At 44.9% G+C, this 20,663-nt stretch overlaps 1 protein-coding gene across 1 annotated transcript in view; it reads left to right on the forward strand.

The window, feature by feature from the left end:
- Window positions 1-363: 363 nt before the first annotated feature.
- The window catches only part of LOC131285094 (uncharacterized), a 38,893-nt gene continuing 18,593 nt past the window's right edge, over window positions 364-20,663 (forward strand). The window contains exon 1 of the mRNA XM_058313951.1: window positions 364-875. Coding sequence (XP_058169934.1) covers window positions 364-875 — 512 coding nt within the window. The remainder of the gene's footprint in view (window positions 876-20,663) is intronic.

Here is a 20,663-nt window from a genome sequence, read left to right on the forward strand (position 1 = left end):
ATACAGACCGTGTACATGTAGCCCCGCATATCCGAGCTTGGGTAAACGGGTCCAATCCCACCCCCTGGGAGGATGGGGTTGCATGGCTAAGGCAGAAGGGGGGTGAGCAGTCCGGGTTGCCGGGCTGCTTGAACGCCTGGGGGGCAACCAGGCGCAACCAAAGCTGCCACTGGGTCGCAGGGCCAGTCACCCGCCCCAGTATCACAGACTACAGAAAGACGAAGAAATATACGGAACGGATTCAACGGTAACGGACCTTTGCAACGCCTCCGGACAACGATTAAAATGGGCTCATGGAACGTACGCACAATGTATAGAACCGGAGCCTTGAAACAATTGGACGACGAACTAACCAAGCTAAACATGGACCTCGTCGCACTACAAGAAATACGCTGGCTAGGTAGTGGTGTGCAGAATAGGCGTGGCAGTAGCTACGACATCTACTATAGCTGCCACGACCGCCACCACATGCTCGGCACGGGCTTCGCCGTAGGTCAACGCGCGAAGTCCGCAGTCATTGATTTCAAGGCTATAAACGATAGGCTATGCTACCTGCGCATGCGAGGCAAATTTTATAATATAAGCCTCATTAACGTTCATGCCCCTACCGAAGACAAAGACGAAGAGGAGAAGGACCTGTTCTACGGCCGCCTCGCGAAACTCTATGATAGTTGCCCCAGGTATGACCTCAAAATCATCCTGGGGGACTTCAATGCAAAAGTCAGTAGGGAGTCGAAGTACCGCCAGTACATCGGAAGCCACAGTCTACACGAGCACAGTAACGAAAACGGTAGTAGATTGGTCCAGTTCGCAGCAGCGAGCAATCTGGTCGTCGGAAGTACCAAGTTTGCGCGACGGGACATCCATAAAACCACGTGGGTGTCCCCGGATGGAGCCACTTCCAACCAGATCGACCACGTGTTGATAAACCGCCGCCATCAATCGAGTCTGTTAAACGTCAGAACTTATAGGGGGGCCAACATTGATTCTGATCATTACCTGGTTGGCTTAATGATAAGATGCAGGATCGCCTGCCCACGAACCAGTGTGGGTAGAAGCAACACGCAGACACGATACAACACGGACTCTCTTAAGGACAGTCGAGTCCAACTCTCCTACCAGGGAGCCATAGATGAGTCTCTACTACTGCAACAAGGAGAAACAGATACGAGCGGGAGATGGGATGCTCTAAAAACAACGATCACGAACTGTGCAAAAAACGTTTTAGGAGAACGTCGTGGCAACACCAGATCTGGCTGGTACGACGAGGAGTGTAGACTTGTGAATGAACGCAAAAACTGCGCATACCGAGCAATGCAGCAGAAACAAAGAACACGGGCATGCGCAGAAGAATATCACCGGTTCAGACGAGAAGAGAAACGGGTTTTCAAGCGAAAGAAGCAATTGTGGGAGGACGCCAAAATGCGAAAACTCGAGGAAACCAGAGTGCGCTACGGACCCACAAGACAGTTTTACCAAGCGATAGCAGGCCACCGAAGCACCTTTACTCCGAAGGTGACCTGCTGTCGCAGCTAGGATGGAGATCTGGTCAGCAACCAGCCAGAAGTCCTCTCGCGGTGGGCTCAGTACTTCGATGAATTACTAAATGATCAGTTTAACGAGCAGCTGGAGGCTCCACCAGTAGATGAAATCACGCTTCAGCCACCTAGCATTGAAGAAACACGAAAGGCTATCCGTCGGCTAACCAGCATTATTAAAAATTCATGGCAAAGAACATGGACCCAACAGCAAACCACCTTCCTGCGATACATAAAAACCGAGATCTCACCTTGGAGAGACAACCAATGCAGTAAAATGCAAAGGACTCTCACTCGGCTGAGGATCGGCCATACTAGGCTTACCCACTCGTATTTAATAGAAAAATCTCCTCCTCCTCTCTGTCCATTCTGCGGAGTTACAATCACCACTATACATCTACTTACAGACTGCCACGGCTACTCTACACAGATGATTGCCTGCAACCTTTCTAACAACATAGATACCATTTTGTCCCCTGCATCGCAAAACGAATTGAAACTAATCCAATTTCTAAAAACGTCTAATTTACTGGAGGAAATATAGTTCTTTTTACAGAAAAGAGGTGAAAGAAGCCACCCGGCTCAAAGCCTCTATAAAATATATATATTACTACTACTTGGAGATGGCAATTCAATGAAAACGCACTAATACGCCTTTCGTCCAAATGATAGTAGTTGGACGAACGTACCGTCCCCCCTTGAAAAATCCAATTTTTCGAAATTAGACGCATTCAAGTGGGCAGATTTTATATACTACCTTCTTTGTGATCCCCGTTGGTGTGTTCAGAGAGGCTACTCGAACAATGCCATCCAGTCCAGGGTGCAGCGAGATCATACGAGCGAGTGGCCATCGAGCAGGAGGAAGCTGGTCATCCTTCATTATAACCAATTCACCTTCTGCTATTTGGCCAGCTTGTCTATTGGCGTGATGTTGGATGTTCAGGGTTTTGAGATACTTGTTCCTCCAACGATGCCAGATATCCTGCGAGTATCTTTGCAGTCTTTGATACTGGTTTAGCCGGTTGTTTGGTACATGCTGCAGGTCAGCTTCAGGTAGAGGCTGTAGTGATCCTTTCACCAGGAAATGTGCTGGAGTGATAGAGTCGGATAGAGGCATCAGCGGACGAGAGTTCATACAACCCTCCACTTTGGTAAGAACAGTCGATAGTTCTTCGTACGAGAGAAACGAAGAACCGAGTTGTTGAACTAGGTGAGTCTTCGAATCTTGGACTGCTGCATCCCACAATCCTCCGAAGTTTGGTGCACGCGGTGGTATGAGGTGCCATTGGATGTCTTCTTTGGTAAGGTGCGTTGCGATTTCGTCGTTGTCGTCTTTCAAAATTTTGTAGATGTTGTGCAGCTCATTCTTGGCACTGATGAAATTTGTGCCATTAATCGAGTAAATATGCTGGGGTTTATTTTTTCTTCAAATGAAGCGATCCAAAGCCATTAGAAACGCTTGGGTACGAAGGTCGGAGACTAGCTCTAGGTGTACTGGCTTAGTACTCATGCAAACGAAAACACAAATGTAACATTTGCGGGATGCTGCTTTGCGGTGTATTGGCTTGAGGTATACGGGTCCGCAATAATCAACACCAGTGCAGGCGAAGACTTCGTTGGCGGTTACTCGGGAAATAGGTAGTTGTCCCATTGGTTGCTGCATAGGTGTAGGATTAGCTTTAATGCAGCCAACACAACTGTGCAGTGCGCTGCGTACTGCCTTCTTTCCGTTAATGGGCCAAAACTCGTCACGGGTAACGGACAAAGTAAGCGATAACCCGCCATTAACCACCCTCAGGTGATGATGCAGAATTAATAGACGAGTGAATGGATGAAATCCCGGATTAACAAGCTGGTGTTTTGCTCCATATGGAATGTCGGAGCGGAGTAGTCGACCACCAACTCGTATTAACCCATCATCGTCTAGGAATGGATTCAGCAATCGGAGTGAAGCTGGGTTATCTCCTTGGCAAAGCATTCGGTTTGGACTAGCTTTACTAGCGCAATTTTTGCTCGTTGCAGTTCATCCACGTGTAGGTAAGCGCAATTCCGGTTGGTTCGACTGTGAGCGTTGTTGAAAAAGCGGAAGCAAAATCCGATTACTCTCAGCATAGTCTGGTATGAGGAGTATCTGGTGAAGATGTCATTTGGGTGAGTTGTCTGCATAAGTAATACGACGTCCTTTTTGACTTCTAACTCTTCGTCAGTTAGATTGGAACAAGCAGGAGAAGAGATAGGCCACGACGATTTTTCTTCTCGAAGCCATGACGGACCATATTTCCATACTTCGCTATGGCCAAATATGTCGGCGGGAATTACACGGGATATTAAATCAGCAGGGTTTTGCTTTCCGGATACGTGATGCCAGCAGGAAGCGTGGGTTGCACTCTGAATCTCAGGATTTTTCGGCATACGGACGATGTATCTGCCTGATGGGTCACAGGAGACTGTCTGCTGGTAATAATTTTCTTCATTGATTAGTGCGCTGTCTTGCAGTTCTTCGATGTCCCAAAATCGTTGTAGCAGCTCATCGACGGTAGGAGCGATAGCTGCGGTGTGGCATCTAACAGTAATCGGTGGATTAATATTCGGCATTGATCCTGTTACGATCCAGCTGAAGACACTTTCCACCAACACATTTCCTACTTCCGGAAGAGGATGGCGTCCTTCCATTAGCAGGGAGTAGAAATGCTCCGCGCCAATTATAATGTCGATCTAGCCGGATTAGCTAAACTCTGGGTCCGCGAGAGGATAGCCTGGAGGTATGTGCCAATGGTGAATTGGGATGGTGGTAGTTGGTGTTTCACTAGCTACTTTCCTTAGTACCAGGAAAGTTATACTGCGCTTGTAATTAGTTGTGCGGGATTTTATTTCAGCAATAACCAGATGTTTGGCAGTTGTAGTGGTTTTATCGATACCAGTAATGGCCATATTGGTTTTTTGCCTAGGAAGCCGCAGTAGTTGACACAACCGTTCACTGATGGCATTCGGTTGGGAGCCATTGTCCAACAATGCTCTTGCCATATGCGGTTGGCCATACGCATCTCGTATTTTAATTACCAGTGTAGAGAGAAGAATGTTTTTGGTAATATTTCCTTGCGCAGCGGTAGCCATCATTGTCGTTGATACACTTTCGGAAGATGGATTTGCTTCATTGTCGGGATGCAGCATGGAGTGACGCCTTTTTCCGCACTGCCGGCAGCTGTACTTCGATGTGCAATCACGGGTATAGTGAGTACCTCCGAAACAGTTAAAGCAAAGTCTGTTTTCCTTAATGATTTCGTTCCGGGCGATCGAGCAAAGCGCGGACAACGAATTAGCTGATGGTGCTGGTTTTTACATACAGGGCATTTTGGTGGTTCCTTTGTAGCGGACACAGCAGGATGTGCACTCATTTTTGGTAGTGTGGGTCTTTTACTTGGCTTTGGATCTAAACCTTTGGACATGGCGATCGTTTCTAGCACACGGGCTCGGCGTTGCAGAAAGACAAGCATGTCTGCAAATGTAGGTTCGCGGTCGCCTTGCGCTTCTTCCCATGCGGCTAACGAAGCTTTATCCAGCTTGGATCCTAGGAGCTCGACTAGGAAAATGGAGCAATCCTGTTGAACATTTTCTCCCAATTGTTGAAGAAGTTGGGTGTGACGCTGGAAAGCGTCCACGGTGGTTTGTATTGCCTCTACACTGCTGTTTGGCATTTTTGGAAAATTAAGCAGCTCTCTAAAGTGCTTCTTTTTTAAGAGAGGTTTGTTGGAGTAGCGTCCCAATAAAGTGTTTCAGGCTACCTTATAATTTATTTATTTATTTATTTATTTATTTATTTGTACATATTTTAAGCTGCTAGGGTTACACAATGCTTTAATATTATGAATAGACTTATAACTAACGGGATAGAAAAGGAGAGGAGGCACGAAGGTGTGAGCGGAAGTGGGACGTGAAAAGATTGTAGTCAAACAGGTGGTACGAGCTGTTGAAAGCGGAAAGCGCACGAAGAAACGGGTCGTTAGATCCAAAACGCGTAACTCGGGGTCCACACTGCATCGCGACGTTCCGTTTCAAAAGTAGCCCAGTTTCGGCAGAACAATTGCGCAAGTCAAGCGCGACAGAGGTAGGGGAGTATGAGGAAATATGTATCACATTGGGGCGCAAACTCAGCTAAAATTTTTTGTTGAATTTTGACGTAGTAATGCATGATATTTGTTTAGCTACGTATTTTATGCACCCTGAGTGAGTTTGGCGCTTCTACATTTGAAATTCACTGAGAAAACAACCTAAAACAAGTAACGACGATATTTTGGCCCGCCGTAGGAGGTATATATTTTCCTGTCATCTCCTACTTGTTGAAGAGCAGTTTGTTTACGTTTTGGAAAGCGCCAAAAGGAAGGACACGCAGGAACCATTTTAGTTTTTCTGAATTTCACTTCACATCTTCCACTGAGTTTCATTTCAGAAGAGTTCGATCAAATTAGTAAACGGATTATCATAAAATGGAGTACAACAAATCGGCCAAAAGGAGAGTAAGTATACATGACAAACAATGCAAAAACACCATGTAAAAAAGCGCGCGGATCTGAGTTCACGACGCAAGCTGCTAGCCGGATAGATAACCAATTACTGCGATAAGAAACATCAAATGAATCAAGACGGTACAAATCTGTTTGTTAAAATATCTATAATGTAATATAGATTATTTATACTTACTGCTTGATGCTGATTTAATTCATTGTTTTGTTTAGCTTGGTTACGCATCGTGTTGGGTCCGGTGTAGCGTAGTTTCAGCATAGTGAAAAGTGAATGTGATATGCCTTGCTATGTAAAGAAAATTTTTTACACAATGCTTAAGCATTTCATGAAGAGGTCATGCATGATGGTTTATTATATTAATAAATGATTTGCACGCTTCTATAATTAAAGTACTGATGCATTTTTTAATATGCTAGACTAGAAATAGAACCATTCACTGTTTTTCACATTTTCCCTACAGACTATGTACATGCCTGATGAGGAAACACTTGCCTTCATAAGTAGGGTAGAGGCGTACGAGTGTTTGTGGAACCGACAAAACAAGTTGTACCGAAACACAAATGCTGCGGTCGATGCTTGGAAGGCCATCGCGGATGAGTTCGGTGTTTCGGATGACTTGTTGAGGGATAAGTGGAAATCACTACAAAGTTCTTTTCGACACTACCGACGCATCTATGAAGTGTCGGTAACAGGATCTGGTAAGATTTTTATTTAAGTAATAATGAAATCCTTTTTCGGCAACCTCACTCAAACTAATCATTTTGAAATTATAAACTCTTATTTAAGCTGCTAGTGAGAGAAAAAAATGCACATGGTTCGCATACGATGCCATGCAATTCGTAGCAGGAGCGGTGGAGTGCGGTTCAACGTTGGATACGGTAAGTGATATAATTTTATTAGTGATATAAATTTATGGTTAGAGCTAACTGTAGAGCATAGTATTAGCATTTTTACTTCGACTAAATCTTTTAAGACATATATTCGGTAAATGAAAAGATCCAGTAGTATAGACACATGAAACATAATTTTATTAGACACTTTTATACAAAGATAAGTCAAATTATGATAAGTTTATCATTTCATTCGCTAAATATGACCGGATTTGAAGTAACTGCTCATTGGTCCGAGTTGATACATCACGAAGCCTAGGCAAAGCTTCTGAATTCTGAATTAGATTGCTTGCTCTGCTTTCTTCCTCACGCGATTCGTTTCTTCTTATAAAATTGTGTAAATAAACAGTAGCAAGAACAACTTTGCTTGTAGTTTCTGGTTGAAGTTCAATAGCTTTTTTAAGTACCCGAAATCTACTGGACAGATAACCGAATGCCATCTCCACTGTACGGCGAGCTTTGGAATGTCGTTCGTTAAAATTGCGTTCTAGAGAACCTGTTTCGGTTACACCGCCGTAAGGTCTTATACAATAATCCGTAAAAGCAAATGGTTTATCACCCAGTAAAAAATATGGCACTTTTAAAGCAGACGGATCACATCCGGGCAGTACCTGGGGCTCAGGAATGTTTAACAACTTATTTTCTAACATGTTGCACAACCGGGAATGCCGTAAAACACCGCCGTCCGAAATTCGTCCTTTTGCTCCTACGTCGGCGAACATAAAATTGCAATTGGCGTCAACAATAGCCAGCAAAACGATACTGTGAAATTGTTTATAATTGAAATAATCACTTCCACTGTTGGATGGAGCTTTTATCCTTATATGTTTCCCATCTATCGCGCCTATCGCGTGTGGAAAATTACATACCGTTTGAAAATCTTGAGATACTTTAAGCCATTGTTGCTTAGAGGATGGAAGCTGCAAAAGTGAAGTTAGAAAAAAAAACAATTTGAGATGATAGCTTTTATTATAAACGTCCTGTATAGACGCATGATTAACATTGAAATGTGGAATGTCATGAATCTAAAAACCAGTTTCTAACTACATTGTACCACTTATTTTAGCTGCACACGAAACATCTGGCACCGGCTAGAGCAATAAAACACCGTCATTCACCGGACCCTCCAAGAAAAGACGAATGACACCACCACCCTCCACCAGTAGGTCAGTGACGCCGCTACTTGGATCCGCTGAACCTTCCGCCAGGTCAATACCATCTCATAACCTCACATCACCACACAGGTTAGTAACACGAGGCGAATTCATGAGAACACCTGTATCTTCTACAGTTTTTTTTTCGAAAACCAGGTTGCCATCACCACCACCGCCCGGTACGCCACCACGCCAGCAAGCACGTGCCTTAAAAAAACGCTGGGATACGGCAAATTTGCAATATAATGAAGAAGTTTTAAAGATACTGGACAAAGTATCTACGGCGACGGACGCATTACTCTCGAAAAAAAATACGGCACAAACAGATGGAACTAAATTCGGAAACTACCTTGGCGGCTTGCTTGACGAGTGGTCGCTGGAAAGAAGGCAGGCAGCGAAGGTTGCCGTCTTAAACATAGTATCGAAAGTGGAAGCTGCACGATTCCGAGAAAAGACGGGAATCGATATCGTGACATATTTTTAAGGCCGACGATTTTTTATACGAATAATTGTAATGTAATGATAAGAATGTAATACAGCTTTTTATAAACCATTTTGTAAACCCATGACATGCAATAGTCTTGCATCGTTTGACGCCATAAGAACACTGCTGGGTTTACAAAATGGTTAATAAAAAGCTGTAAGATAAGAAAATTGTGATTTACATGTCTAGTTAGACAATTTAAATAATTTAATAAAAAACAACAAAAAAGAATGCTGTTATGAAACAACACCGGCCTTTTGATTAACAATATTATTTATCAAAAACATAGGACACCGAAATTTTGTTCTGTAAAGGGTTGGATCCGACGCCTCCTGAAGGCTACTATAGGCTCTCCTCCCCAACTCCTACTCAATACGTCCGCGACGTACAGAACGGTAACTTGTCGCCTAAATATCCAAGCTTGGGTACACGGGGAAACCCACCCCCTTGGGCGGATGGGCGGCAAGGCTGAATTGAGAGGGGGAATGGACTGCTACTTCCCCACCAACATTTCGCTATGGAAAATGACCGCTGCTTTTCTGTGAAGTTATCGGCTACTTTTCCTATTAAAGCAGCTCCGTTCATTTCAGATGCAGCACCGGAGTTCATGAAATAATTGAAGCGTATGAAATAATTAATGAAATAATTCAACAAATTTAAACTTTGTTTTGAACCTTTGCAAAAAAATTTGAAAAAATTCAAAAAACATTTCAGAACTCTTTTTCCGTTTTTTTCTTTGTCTTCTGTTCTGTTCTGCCTTTCTCGTTCTGCTGCCTCGCTCCCCTCTGCGGTCCTCTTGTAACCTCCTGATGTGTTCTGCTCGCCTGGTAGCAGGTGTTCCGCCGTTCCTTCGGCTTTGGGAGTTGATATGTTGCCTGAGGGTGAAAGATGTATATGTTTGTCTTTGTTATTAAAGTTTTTACTTACCATTTGATTCTGCCAGTCCGAAGCGTGTGGGGTGTTAATCTCGAATTGTTCCAGTAGTCCACCGAGATTCTTGTACACCCTCGGGTTTAACTAGGGTTTTCTTTAATCGCTTTGGTGTTTGCGTGACAGTACACGCACGCGTCGCTTGATACACACATGTGTATAACGCACGCGCGTTGACCTTGTAAATAGAACCGCTAACAAGAACCAGCTGATTCTTGTTTTGCCACACTGGTGTGGCGACAACCGATCGCACTGTATGATTATCTTTGTTATATTTTCGCGCAGCATTAAATATACATATGCGCATGGAATTTCTTTGTGTTATCATTACAGTTGTTCGTCACATTTTTAACATGTAATAAAAGGTACTAAAATATGACCGCAAAATGTTTGATTTAAATTTCAATACAAACTACAGCTAGGCGCAGTGTACTGCCGGCGTCATTAACAGTGACCAAGCGACTAAGTTGCATGTTTTTTGTGTAACATGTGCTTTATACGTTAAGAACATGCAAAACGAAAGTGGATGCGGAGCAAAGAACAATACGAATGATCAAAGATGTACTTTTTCCTCCACGAACTTTGGTTCATACCTAGCTTGCAATATGTTACAGATAAGAAATTACTTTTACAAAGATAGGCCATGCCAAAATCTGGTTAAAAACTAATTGCACAGCTTACCCACATCCACTACATCCAACTGCAAGTTGCAATGATTTTTTTTTTTCAGATTTCGATGTCGCATCGCATTTTTCATTGCTTAACATTTGATTGTTGCATGAGATTACGTCTTTTGGAAACTAGTAAAGATCTACACACAGATCTATAAACCAATTGGAGGCAGCATTCGGAATTAACGGATAAAAATCTAGCTCTTATCAAAAGCTACTTTTGTGTGCAAAATGCGCTCCAACATTTTCTTCTGCCGGAGACATAATCGTTTCCCAGCATAAGGTGAAATCATGTATTGACAGTTTAAAAGAGAGCAGGTTGATGGCACTCCTTAGTCAAAATGCATTCGAATTTTACTGCTGGTAACCCTAATATAAATACTAACTCGTGTAGCAACTGCTCAGGTGGATGATGATGATGAGTCCCACCTCTTACCGCAACACAGGTTTGAGAATGGCGGAGTTATCATAAGATATTTGTTTAACCTTTAAAGCAAATCACGAAGTGGTGGGATCAAAGTGACCCTTCACGAAAAAGACCGGTCAGCTCTCTTTTCCTTGCGTACAGCGGTTAGCACAACTTCCATAAGACAGGAGTCGTGGAACCGCTCTCCGGAGTGCACGGCCAAAAAATGCTCTCTCCTATTCGTGTAGCCGGTATCTCCCTTATCCAACATATGGAGGGGAGTTACCACTTTCCAGGATTGGCAAATTAAGCAAACCTTATCCGTGTAACAATAGGTCACGTCGAAAAACTCATCAATGGATGAATTCGAGGCGCCTGCCACGTGATTGCACAAGAGCGACCGATACAGTTCCTACAGAAAGATCAACTTCAAATTTCCACTTTTACGCGCGCGTGTCTCAAAGATATGTTGTTCCATTTTTTTTTTTTATTTACATTTAAATTTGCAAAACAAAAATCTCATCATCATCATCTGTGAGATCGTGATGACAAGTGCAATGCTTACAAACATTAAATTTTGACAATACACATCTACGAGACATTACACATTCTACAGGGTTCTACTTTACTACCTGCTTTACGTACACGGCACACAAGCGCCTGAACTCGCGAACGTTTGCAGCCTCGGCAATCTCTCTTGGCATGCTGTTGTACCATTGTATACCTTTACAAAATAGTGAATTCCTGGCAAATACTGTAGAAAAGTTCGACGTCCTGGGATCATGAGCCCTACGAGTGTTGTACCGGTGAACGTCAGAACCCCTAACTACTCTCTCTCCAAGGTACCCCGGTAACAAGCCCCTCAGGAGTTTGAATATTAGTATCATAGTCTGATACACTATCCGCTGCTCTACCGACATCCATTGCAGAACATCCAGCATAACAGCAGACGGCGTGTACCGACTACAACACAACACTAACCTCATTACCCTATTTTGCACTTTTTGCAATCTTTTGAGCTGTGTCCGATTGCCGAGGAACAATATTGATGGACAAAAATCAAAATGCGGTGAGATAATTGATTTGTAGAGGTGAACTTTCCCAAAAAAATTTAGGTTGTTCCCCAGTCTACTTATCACCCCACACTTCTTTGCCACCTTAGCGATGACCCCATCAATATGTGCACTGAATGTAAGCCCATCGTCAAGAATTACTCCCAGATATTTGACCTGGGAGACTCGGTCAATTGGTTCCGTGTTGATGGCGATGGAAAGCTGGCCGATCCACTCCCTCCTCGACATTACCATGTAGTGTGTTTTACTAACATTCTAACACTAACATGGATAGAAAATTAACCACTACCGGACAAAGATTACCGTTACTTTGTAATTAACCTTTGAACTGAGAAACACGGCCACGACTTTTGCATTAAAAAATAGACAAATTTTCGTCGGCGATAAGAAAAAAGTCAACCAAGTATTTTGAATAAAGTAAATTTTGTTGTAAGATTACATATTTTTAAAACTTTCAAAATAACTCCTGACGGCCAGTTGGCCTTGGCCGAAACGTTTGCCATAGCCAACCAAACCAACCATGTGGGAATGTTTTCAGTTGTTGTAAATGTTTTTTTCGATTGGTTGTAATTGATACGAATGAGCAAGGTTAGCAGTGGGGGATATTTCTATTATATTTAACCCGATCAACTCCTCCAATCCTCTTTACGCATGATTTACTGTGGCTAGGTATATCCAAACCACTGAATCGTACTCTTTATCGTATTTTCTGATTAAATTTGATTTATTCCGGAAGACACTGCACACTATACACTTCTCCATGCTCCGGAAGTCTTGACAGGAAGAACAACGACTTTGGGCAAATCCTTCTCGCTGATTTTCGGCCACGATATGCCGTTCTATGGGAGTTTAGGGACCACAGAACACTTTAAATATACTGTAACAAGCTTCAAAAGTAATATAAAATACTAGGCTTTTTTTACCACTTGTCGCCATCTGGTTTTAAATAATCGTTGGTCGCGTGGTCCGCTATTAAGCTGGATGTTTAACACACAATCAACGTAGATGGTTGATGTCAAACTTATTCTAAATTTAAACGAAATGCAACTCTTGAATTTGCATTTAACAGAAAGTTGCTAACGTATTCCGTTTTCCCATGAATAGTCGTTAAACTTTGTCTAATCTTTTAAATGCAAACGTTGTTGTAATATTCCCGAAATGCAAACGTTCGTCACTAATCAAGATTTGATCGGTGTAAGGACAGTCTATGTCGATTATTTTAAATATTAAACGCCCCACTTTTGGACATCTTTCACGCCCGAAGATAAAACTCGAAATATCAAATGGCGAACATGAATCCTTAACATCAAACACCTCGCAATAATTGGCGTTCGAGATTATTGATTCAAATGATCAATGTATCGCTGGGATATATTTTGGATGTTTTGAATATAATGGACACACTTTGTGAATACCCGATCATATGTTAGTTTGATATGCATTCGTTTATTCACAGGTGTAAAACGTACACCGGTAGCAATGGTAGCAACTGCGGGAGAAGAGTAAAAATTGATTGCGGGAGAAAAAAATATCGCATCCACCCTTCTTTGAACATAACTTGAGCCAGCAACTAGCAAACTTGTAATTTGTTTTTCCAACGCTGTAATTGCTGATATGCATGTGCATGTGCATGCGCAAACAGATCGTTCCGAGCTAACAGATAAATATCATCAATAAATTGAATAATATTTGTCTATTTTCTCGTTGTCATTATAGGTATGTAACACTTATACGATTTTGTAATAACGTAAATGAAAACATACCAACATATAGAAATTCTGTCGAAGGATTCTTTATTCTATCGAGTGTTGCTTTGAAGAGACCGCACGAGAATGCTTCGAATGCTTTTGAAATCATACATTTTGGATCATCTAAAACACAATCATTTCTGAGGCGATTGAGATGATATAAATATTATTGCATAGGTATTTAGTGGAACTATCTTTTGTCTGAATGATGCACTTGGCTAGGAATAACCATTAAGGAGCAATTTTGTTTTATTTCTTCTCTTTATTGTGCATCGATAATAGATTTGAAAGCGTCAATGTTGTTTACATTGGAAAATGTTCTACCGTTGGTGGCAGCGCTGGTGCCGGTAAATAAACTTTCTGTTCAAACTGTAACGGTTTATGCTTTGCATCCGTCGCTTTATTTCATTTTTCATGCAAAGTTTCACTCAAGAGCGGGTTGAAAAATTTCGGCGCTGCAGCGCGAATGCGACGGAGCATAAGTCAGTCGCTGCATCTCGCTCCGATCCACGGGGATAGGCCTGAGTTCATTCAAAATTGGTAGTAGGGTTGCTAGTAGTTCATCCCCGAGCGTCTGTTCTCCATGTTAGGAGCGGCTCGAACCAGCGTCTGTTCCCCATGTTAGGGGCGGCTGTACACCCTGTCCTGGCATCCTACGGGACGTAAAACAGCTAGGATGCGTTGTTCCACCGACGAGATAGGAGGCGGGGGGAGAGGCCTTGCAAGCCACCCCCTGTACATTTGCAACGAACAGTCATCAAAAAGAAAACTGATGTGAAGATCGTCATCGGAGACCTAAACGCTCAGGTCGGGCGAGAGGAGGCCTATAAACCTACGATTGGTAGCTTTAGTGTCCACCAGCTAACCAACGACAACGGCCTCCGGCTCATAAATTTCGCATCCTCGAGGCACATGAACATCCGTAGCACCTTCTTCCAGCACAAACCTCGTTTCAGCTACACCTGGAGATCACCACAGTAGACATATTCCCAAATAGACCACGTTCTCATAGATGGAAGGCACTTCTCGGACATCATCGACGTACGTACGTACAGGGGCGCAAACGTCGACTCGGACCACTTCCTGGTTATGGTGAAGCTACGGCAGAAGCTCTGCGCTGTCAACACACTGCGTCACCGGCCTACCCCACGCTCAAACACGGATCGGCTGCGAACACCTGCTGTTGCCGAGGGCTACGCGACAGCGCTTGGGGAAGCGCTACCGGACAACATCGCGACCGCCACAATGTCCCTAGATGACAACTGGCGTATGGTGGAGCGAGTCATCAGCAGCACAGCCGAGCAGACACTGGGCCATAAGCCACGTAACCAGAGGAAAGAGTGGTTCGATGACGAGGGCAGGCGGGCACTATTCGAGAAGAACGCAGCGCGCGCCCGAATGCTGCAGCGCGAAACCCGTCAGAACGTGGAACACTACAAACGACTGAGGACACAGCAAACCCGGCTCTTCGAGAGCAAGAAGCGCCGCTTCGAGGAGTCGGATGAACAACTGATGCAGCAGCTGACTCAGTCGGGGGAAACTCGCCAGTTCTACAGGATGTTGAAGAAGACACGAGGCGGCTACACGCCAAACGTCGCAATGTGTCGTGACGAGGAGGGCAACATTCTTACGGACGAGCGAGAGGTGATCGAAAGGTGGAAGTGCTACTTCAACGGACACCTGAACGGAGCGGAATTAGGGGAGTCTAGCAGCGGCGCAGGCAGAATTGAGCAGCACATTAGCCAGGAGGTAGATGACGATGTGCTCCCACCATTCTTGGACGAAGTCACTAGTGCCATCAAGCAGCTGAAACAGAACAAAGCAGCTGGCAGCGATGGGCTGGTGGCAGAACTATTCAAGATGGGTTCGGTAGAGCTTGCCGTCAGTATGCACCAGCTAATTGTGAAAATCTGGGAGCAGGAAAGGATACCGGAGGACTGGAAGCTGGGTGTCATCCACCCAGTGTACAAGAAGGGTGACAGAATGGACTGTGCCAACTTTCGAGCCATCACAGTTCTCAATGCTGCCTACAAAATCCTATCCCAGATACTCTTCTGCAGACTCGCGCCCCTTGCTACAGATTTCGTCGGAAGCTACCAAGCTGGGTTTGTTGGAGACAAATCCACCACCGACCAGATCTTCACTCTACGGCAGATCCTCCAGAAGTGCCGAGAGCACCAGATCCCGACGCACCACCTCTTCATCGACTTCAAGGCGGCCTACGACACCATAGACAGGAAGGAGCTATGGAAGACCATGCGGCAGTACAGCTTTCCCGAGAAGCTGGTTCGGCTGTTAGAGGCCACAATTTTTTTTTTTTTTTGACGAGGGTTCACATTGGCTGTGGCCTCCCAAGACCACAACCAACATTACTCCCTCCTCTTGCCTTTCACCTTCCGTCACGCTATGCACCTACACGGTAGAAGCAATGACGGAAGAGGCATCTGTCCCTAGGTTAAAATCTCAGTTAACGGACGCTGTGGCACGCAACTAACTCCTGAAGGGTGAAAGCGCGTGTCTCCAAAGGTCTAACAGGTACTACCCTGACTACCAGGGGCTATTTCCCAAGCCTAAGGCGACGGACTCGGTGCAGTGCAACTTAAGCGGCTCAGAAGATCGATCCGACAGCTGACTTACCTGACACCAATACCTCCTAAAAACCCGTAAATGGGATTTGCACGCAGGTTCATGTACCATACGGATCGTCAGAACGCAAAACCAGGCTCCTGCCTAGTCTACGTCTGGGTTTCCGGTACATTACACCTCTGATCAGATGTTGTGATCGCTGGCCCGCAAAACCGAGCTCCTGCTCGGTCTACGAGCCGTCCTCGTACTGCACCCGCTGGTGCTATCCCTTGGTCTGGCTGGTCAGGCCAGGCCCTTGGCGGGTCTTGTTTCTGGTTTGCCCTGGTCGTAGTTAGACGGGTATCACCTTGGTGCGCCAGTTCACCGGTGTAACCCTTGCCAACATCAAACAGGTCGCCCCATAGACAAGACCCACCGCCTTCCTCCTTCTGCACCTGATGGTGCTCTCTTTTGGCCCGGCTGCTGTTCTGCCGGGCCCCTTGCAAATCTGGTTCTAGTTTGATCTGGTCGTAGTCAGACGGGTACCACCTTGGTGGGCAGCTCACCGGTGCATCCCTAACCAACAATTAACAGGTCGCCCCATGGCCAGGCTCGCCCTCTTCCTTGCCACGAGCAACCCCAGCGCCCTGCTTACCGGTCAAAAGGGGATTTTCAAATTCTAAGCACATTCTACACATCTGTAACCGGTCGCCCCCGGAAACAAATCAACAGTTCCTTCGTAACCAGGGTCACTCGTGACCTTCGTGAATCTTCCAGGAGAGTGCATCCCTTCCGAAACACTCCCTACGTCTTCGCAGTCCTGTCCACTGACATAGGGTCAATCCAAACCTCCGGAGAGGCTAAACAGACCAGAGGGCTAGATACCTAAAACCAGGATTAAAGATACCTTACAAGGCCCGTTCCGTCTGCGGCACACTACCAAACTCAATCCAGGTAGATTGATCATCCAGGTCCCGGCGGGAAAGGACGGGAATCTCGCTCAAATCCTTCGAGAGTTTCACTCTGATAGTGTACGAGAGGGCGGATATCCCTCCCACCCAGATCTCTGTTCGTCACCCCTGTTTCCAGGGGGTCCAGTGGCGCCACGAGGAGGCCAGTATTCCAGGCGTTCACGCCGTCACACCGTTTGACCGGAATGACCCCGCAATGACTGCGAGCCCGTTAGAGGCCACAATGGAGGGGGTGCTGTGTACGGTGAGAATTTAGAACATGCTGTCGGATTCGTTCGAATCTTATCGGGGTCTGAGGCAAGGTGATGGACTCTCCTGCCTTCTATTCAACATCGCTCTGGAAGGTGTCATGAGAAGCGCGGGCTTTGACATCCGTGGCACGATTTTCACCCGCTCTCTCCAATTCCTCGGCATCGCGGATGCCATCGACATCATCGGGCGGAACACAAGGACGGTGTGCGAGGCGTACACCCGACTGAAACGCGAGGCCGCAAGGATTGAATTGATGATCAATGCGACGAAAACAAAGTACTTGCTCATCGGAGGCTCTGACAGTGACAGAGTCAGGCTGGGGAGCAGTGTATTAGTGGACGGCGACGAACTTGAGGTAGTAGAGGAGTTTTGCTACCTCGGCACTGTCGTAACTCCGGACAACAACGTGAGCTGCGAAATCCGGAGGCGCATTGTTCAGGGGAATCGTGCCTACTATGGACTCCACAAACTCCTACGGTCCAGATGGCTTCTCCCACGCACGAAATGTGTCATATACCGCACGCTGATTAGACCGGTCGTTCTCTTTGGGCATGAATCCTGGACTCTGCTCACGGAGGACGCCAACGCCCTCGCAGTCTTCGAGAGGCGCGTGCTCCGGTCTATCTTTGGCGGTGTGTGTGAGCAGGGCGTGTGGAGGAGAAGGATGAACCACGAGTTAGCTGAGCTGTATGGCGAGCCGGACATCCTGACGGTGGCGAAGGCCGGCAGGATTCGTTGGTTGGGGCATGTCATGAGGATGCCGGACTCATGCCCCACCAAGAAGGTGCTCACCAGCGACCCGCCCGGCACAAGACGACGAGGAGCTCAGCGAGCTCGGTGGATGGACCAAGTGGAGCAGAACCTGCGAGACATCGGATGCGACCGGGGTTGGAGGGCTGCAGCCATGGACCGAGCAACCTGGAAAACGATTGGTGACCAGGCCATGTCAGCACGACGTGCTCAACTGTGAGCGGGCCAGAAAAGAAGAAGAAATTGAAATAATTGCTAGTAACGAACCAGTTTCCATTATTACCGCCTACCACCCCGGGTCAAATACGGACGTTCGGAATTTCATAAGCGATATACGTAACCTCACTAAGCTGCGCACTAGTTTTTTCATCTGTGGGGACTTCAATGCACGCCACAGACTGTGGAACTGTATATCATCAAACCAAGCTGGTAAATCCCTCTTTGAAGAAATGCAAAAAGGACAATTTTCCATATATTATCCGGATTCCCCTACATATTTTCCTGTAGACGCAAACCGTAACGCGTCAACGATTGATATTATCCTCCCAATAATCAATTGGATATGGGAAACCCAGAAACACTGACAGAGCTCACCTCTGATCACTTACCAGTTATTTTAAATATTAAAAACTCTCCGGTTAATCAAAAACCGACAAACCAGATATGGGACTACAACAACACAAACTGGAACATTTTTAAAACAAGTCTAAATAATGCTATAAACACATCGGATTTGGACCTCAGCCAAATAAATCATACATCACAAATTAACGAAATGGTATCCAAGTTAACATCAGCAATAATAGAAGCTCAGGACAGAGCTGTTCCCCGAATAACTCCAAGGAAATATAACATCATAATTACTGAGGAGGATCGTTGATAAAAGTGCAGAACGTCTATAGGAAGAAATGGCAAAGGAACAGGCGCAACCCGGAATTCAAGTACATTTATGATTGGCTTAAAGTAGTTATTGATGAAAAGCAAAACATCCTACGTAATACGGCTTGGTCTAAAAATCTAACAAGCATGAACGATTCTCAAAATAATGGCACCAATAAAATGTGGATATTTGTTAAAATAATAAAGAATCAACCTACAACAATACAAGCCTTGAAAGAGAATGGTAAATTACTACTCTCCCCACAAGAAAAATGCGAAGCTATTAAAACCCATTTTCAAAATGCTCATAAAATTACATATCATGCGCCAAGCCAAATGGATTACAATGTAAATGCAACACTTAGCAGTTATTTTCAATCAAACTAAAATCCAAATATTCTACCATCCGAGCTTATTAAATTTTCAGATATACACAAAGTAATTAAAAAGGTAGAGATGAAAAAATCAACCGGGTTCGATGACGTGAGTAATAAAATAATCAAAGGCCTGACCAACAAAGCCATAGTCTACTTAAACTTAATTTTCAATAGTGCGCTTAAAATAGGATATTTCCCAGAGAAATGGAAATTGGCTAAAGTAGTAGCGATTCCCAAACATGGGAAAGATCTTAGCCAGGCCTCAAACTACAGGCCTATAAGCCTATTAAGCTCTCTGGGAAAAATCTTCGAAAAAATTACAACCTTCAAACTTAGGCAACATGCGGAGAGACACAATATTATACCAGAAGTCCAATTTGGATTCCAGCCCGGAATGTCCACTACTCACCAGTTAAACAGACTAAAAACTGTCATTACCACAAACTCAATAACAAAAAATCTACAGGACTGGTTACGCTAGATTCCGAAAAGGCGTTTGACACGGTCTGGTATGATGGTCTAGTTTACAAACTTATTTGGTGGAAATTCCCAAACTTCCTTATTCACATTATGCAAAGCATCATCAATGACAGACAGTATATCGCTATCGCTATACAAATTGCAGCAACTAGGTGGTTCCATTAGATAGCACGATCGAGCGAAGCGAGCACCTAAGCGAGATGCACTGTTCGGACGCTTTCTGACGCTAAGCTTAGATAGCAATATACGTAGCAGCGAATGCGAAAGCGAGATACACTGTTTTGACACTTTTCTTACGCTTAGATAGCAACGAACGAGCGAAGCGAGCGAGAAAGCGAGATGCACTGCAGCATACCAGTTTTCCCACGCGTTCTGCTTTTGCTAAGGATACTAAGGATGAAGGGGAAATTTTTGTTGCGCTTCGATCCGGTGAACGATTTGATGAGCGAGTTTTTGGTAATCGATGGTTACTTTGCCGGAAAATAAAACAAAGCAAAGCGGAAATCTGCAGACACAGTTTCATTCAAAATTTGTAATAGAAGGGTAATGAAATGTTTTCATGATTATGGAAACATTTTTTTCGAACATTGCATTTAATCTTGGCAGAGGTGGTGCTTCAACGTGATGAAAATAACCAACGCAGAATAAAATTAATAATCAAACTACATCCGTAAGGTTAGGCCCTGTAGCAGGGCCCTGTAACCGGGATCTGTCAACGGACCGACTTTCCTGGCCCTGTAAACTGAGTCCTGTAAGTGGGCCGTGTAACCGGGCCCTGTAAATTGGCCGTGTTACCGGGCCCTGTAAACGGGCCGTGTAACCGGGACCTGTCAACGGGCCCTGTTACCGGGTCCTGTAAACGGGTCCTCTAAACGAGTCCTGAAACTGGGTCCTGTAAACTGGCCCTGTAAAAGTGCCGTGTTACCAGGCACTGTAAACGGGTCCTGTTATCGGGCCATGTTACAGGGCCCTGT

This window comes from Anopheles ziemanni, chromosome 3 (assembly GCF_943734765.1).
Source record: "Anopheles ziemanni chromosome 3, idAnoZiCoDA_A2_x.2, whole genome shotgun sequence".
Taxonomy (NCBI): domain Eukaryota; kingdom Metazoa; phylum Arthropoda; class Insecta; order Diptera; family Culicidae; genus Anopheles; species Anopheles ziemanni.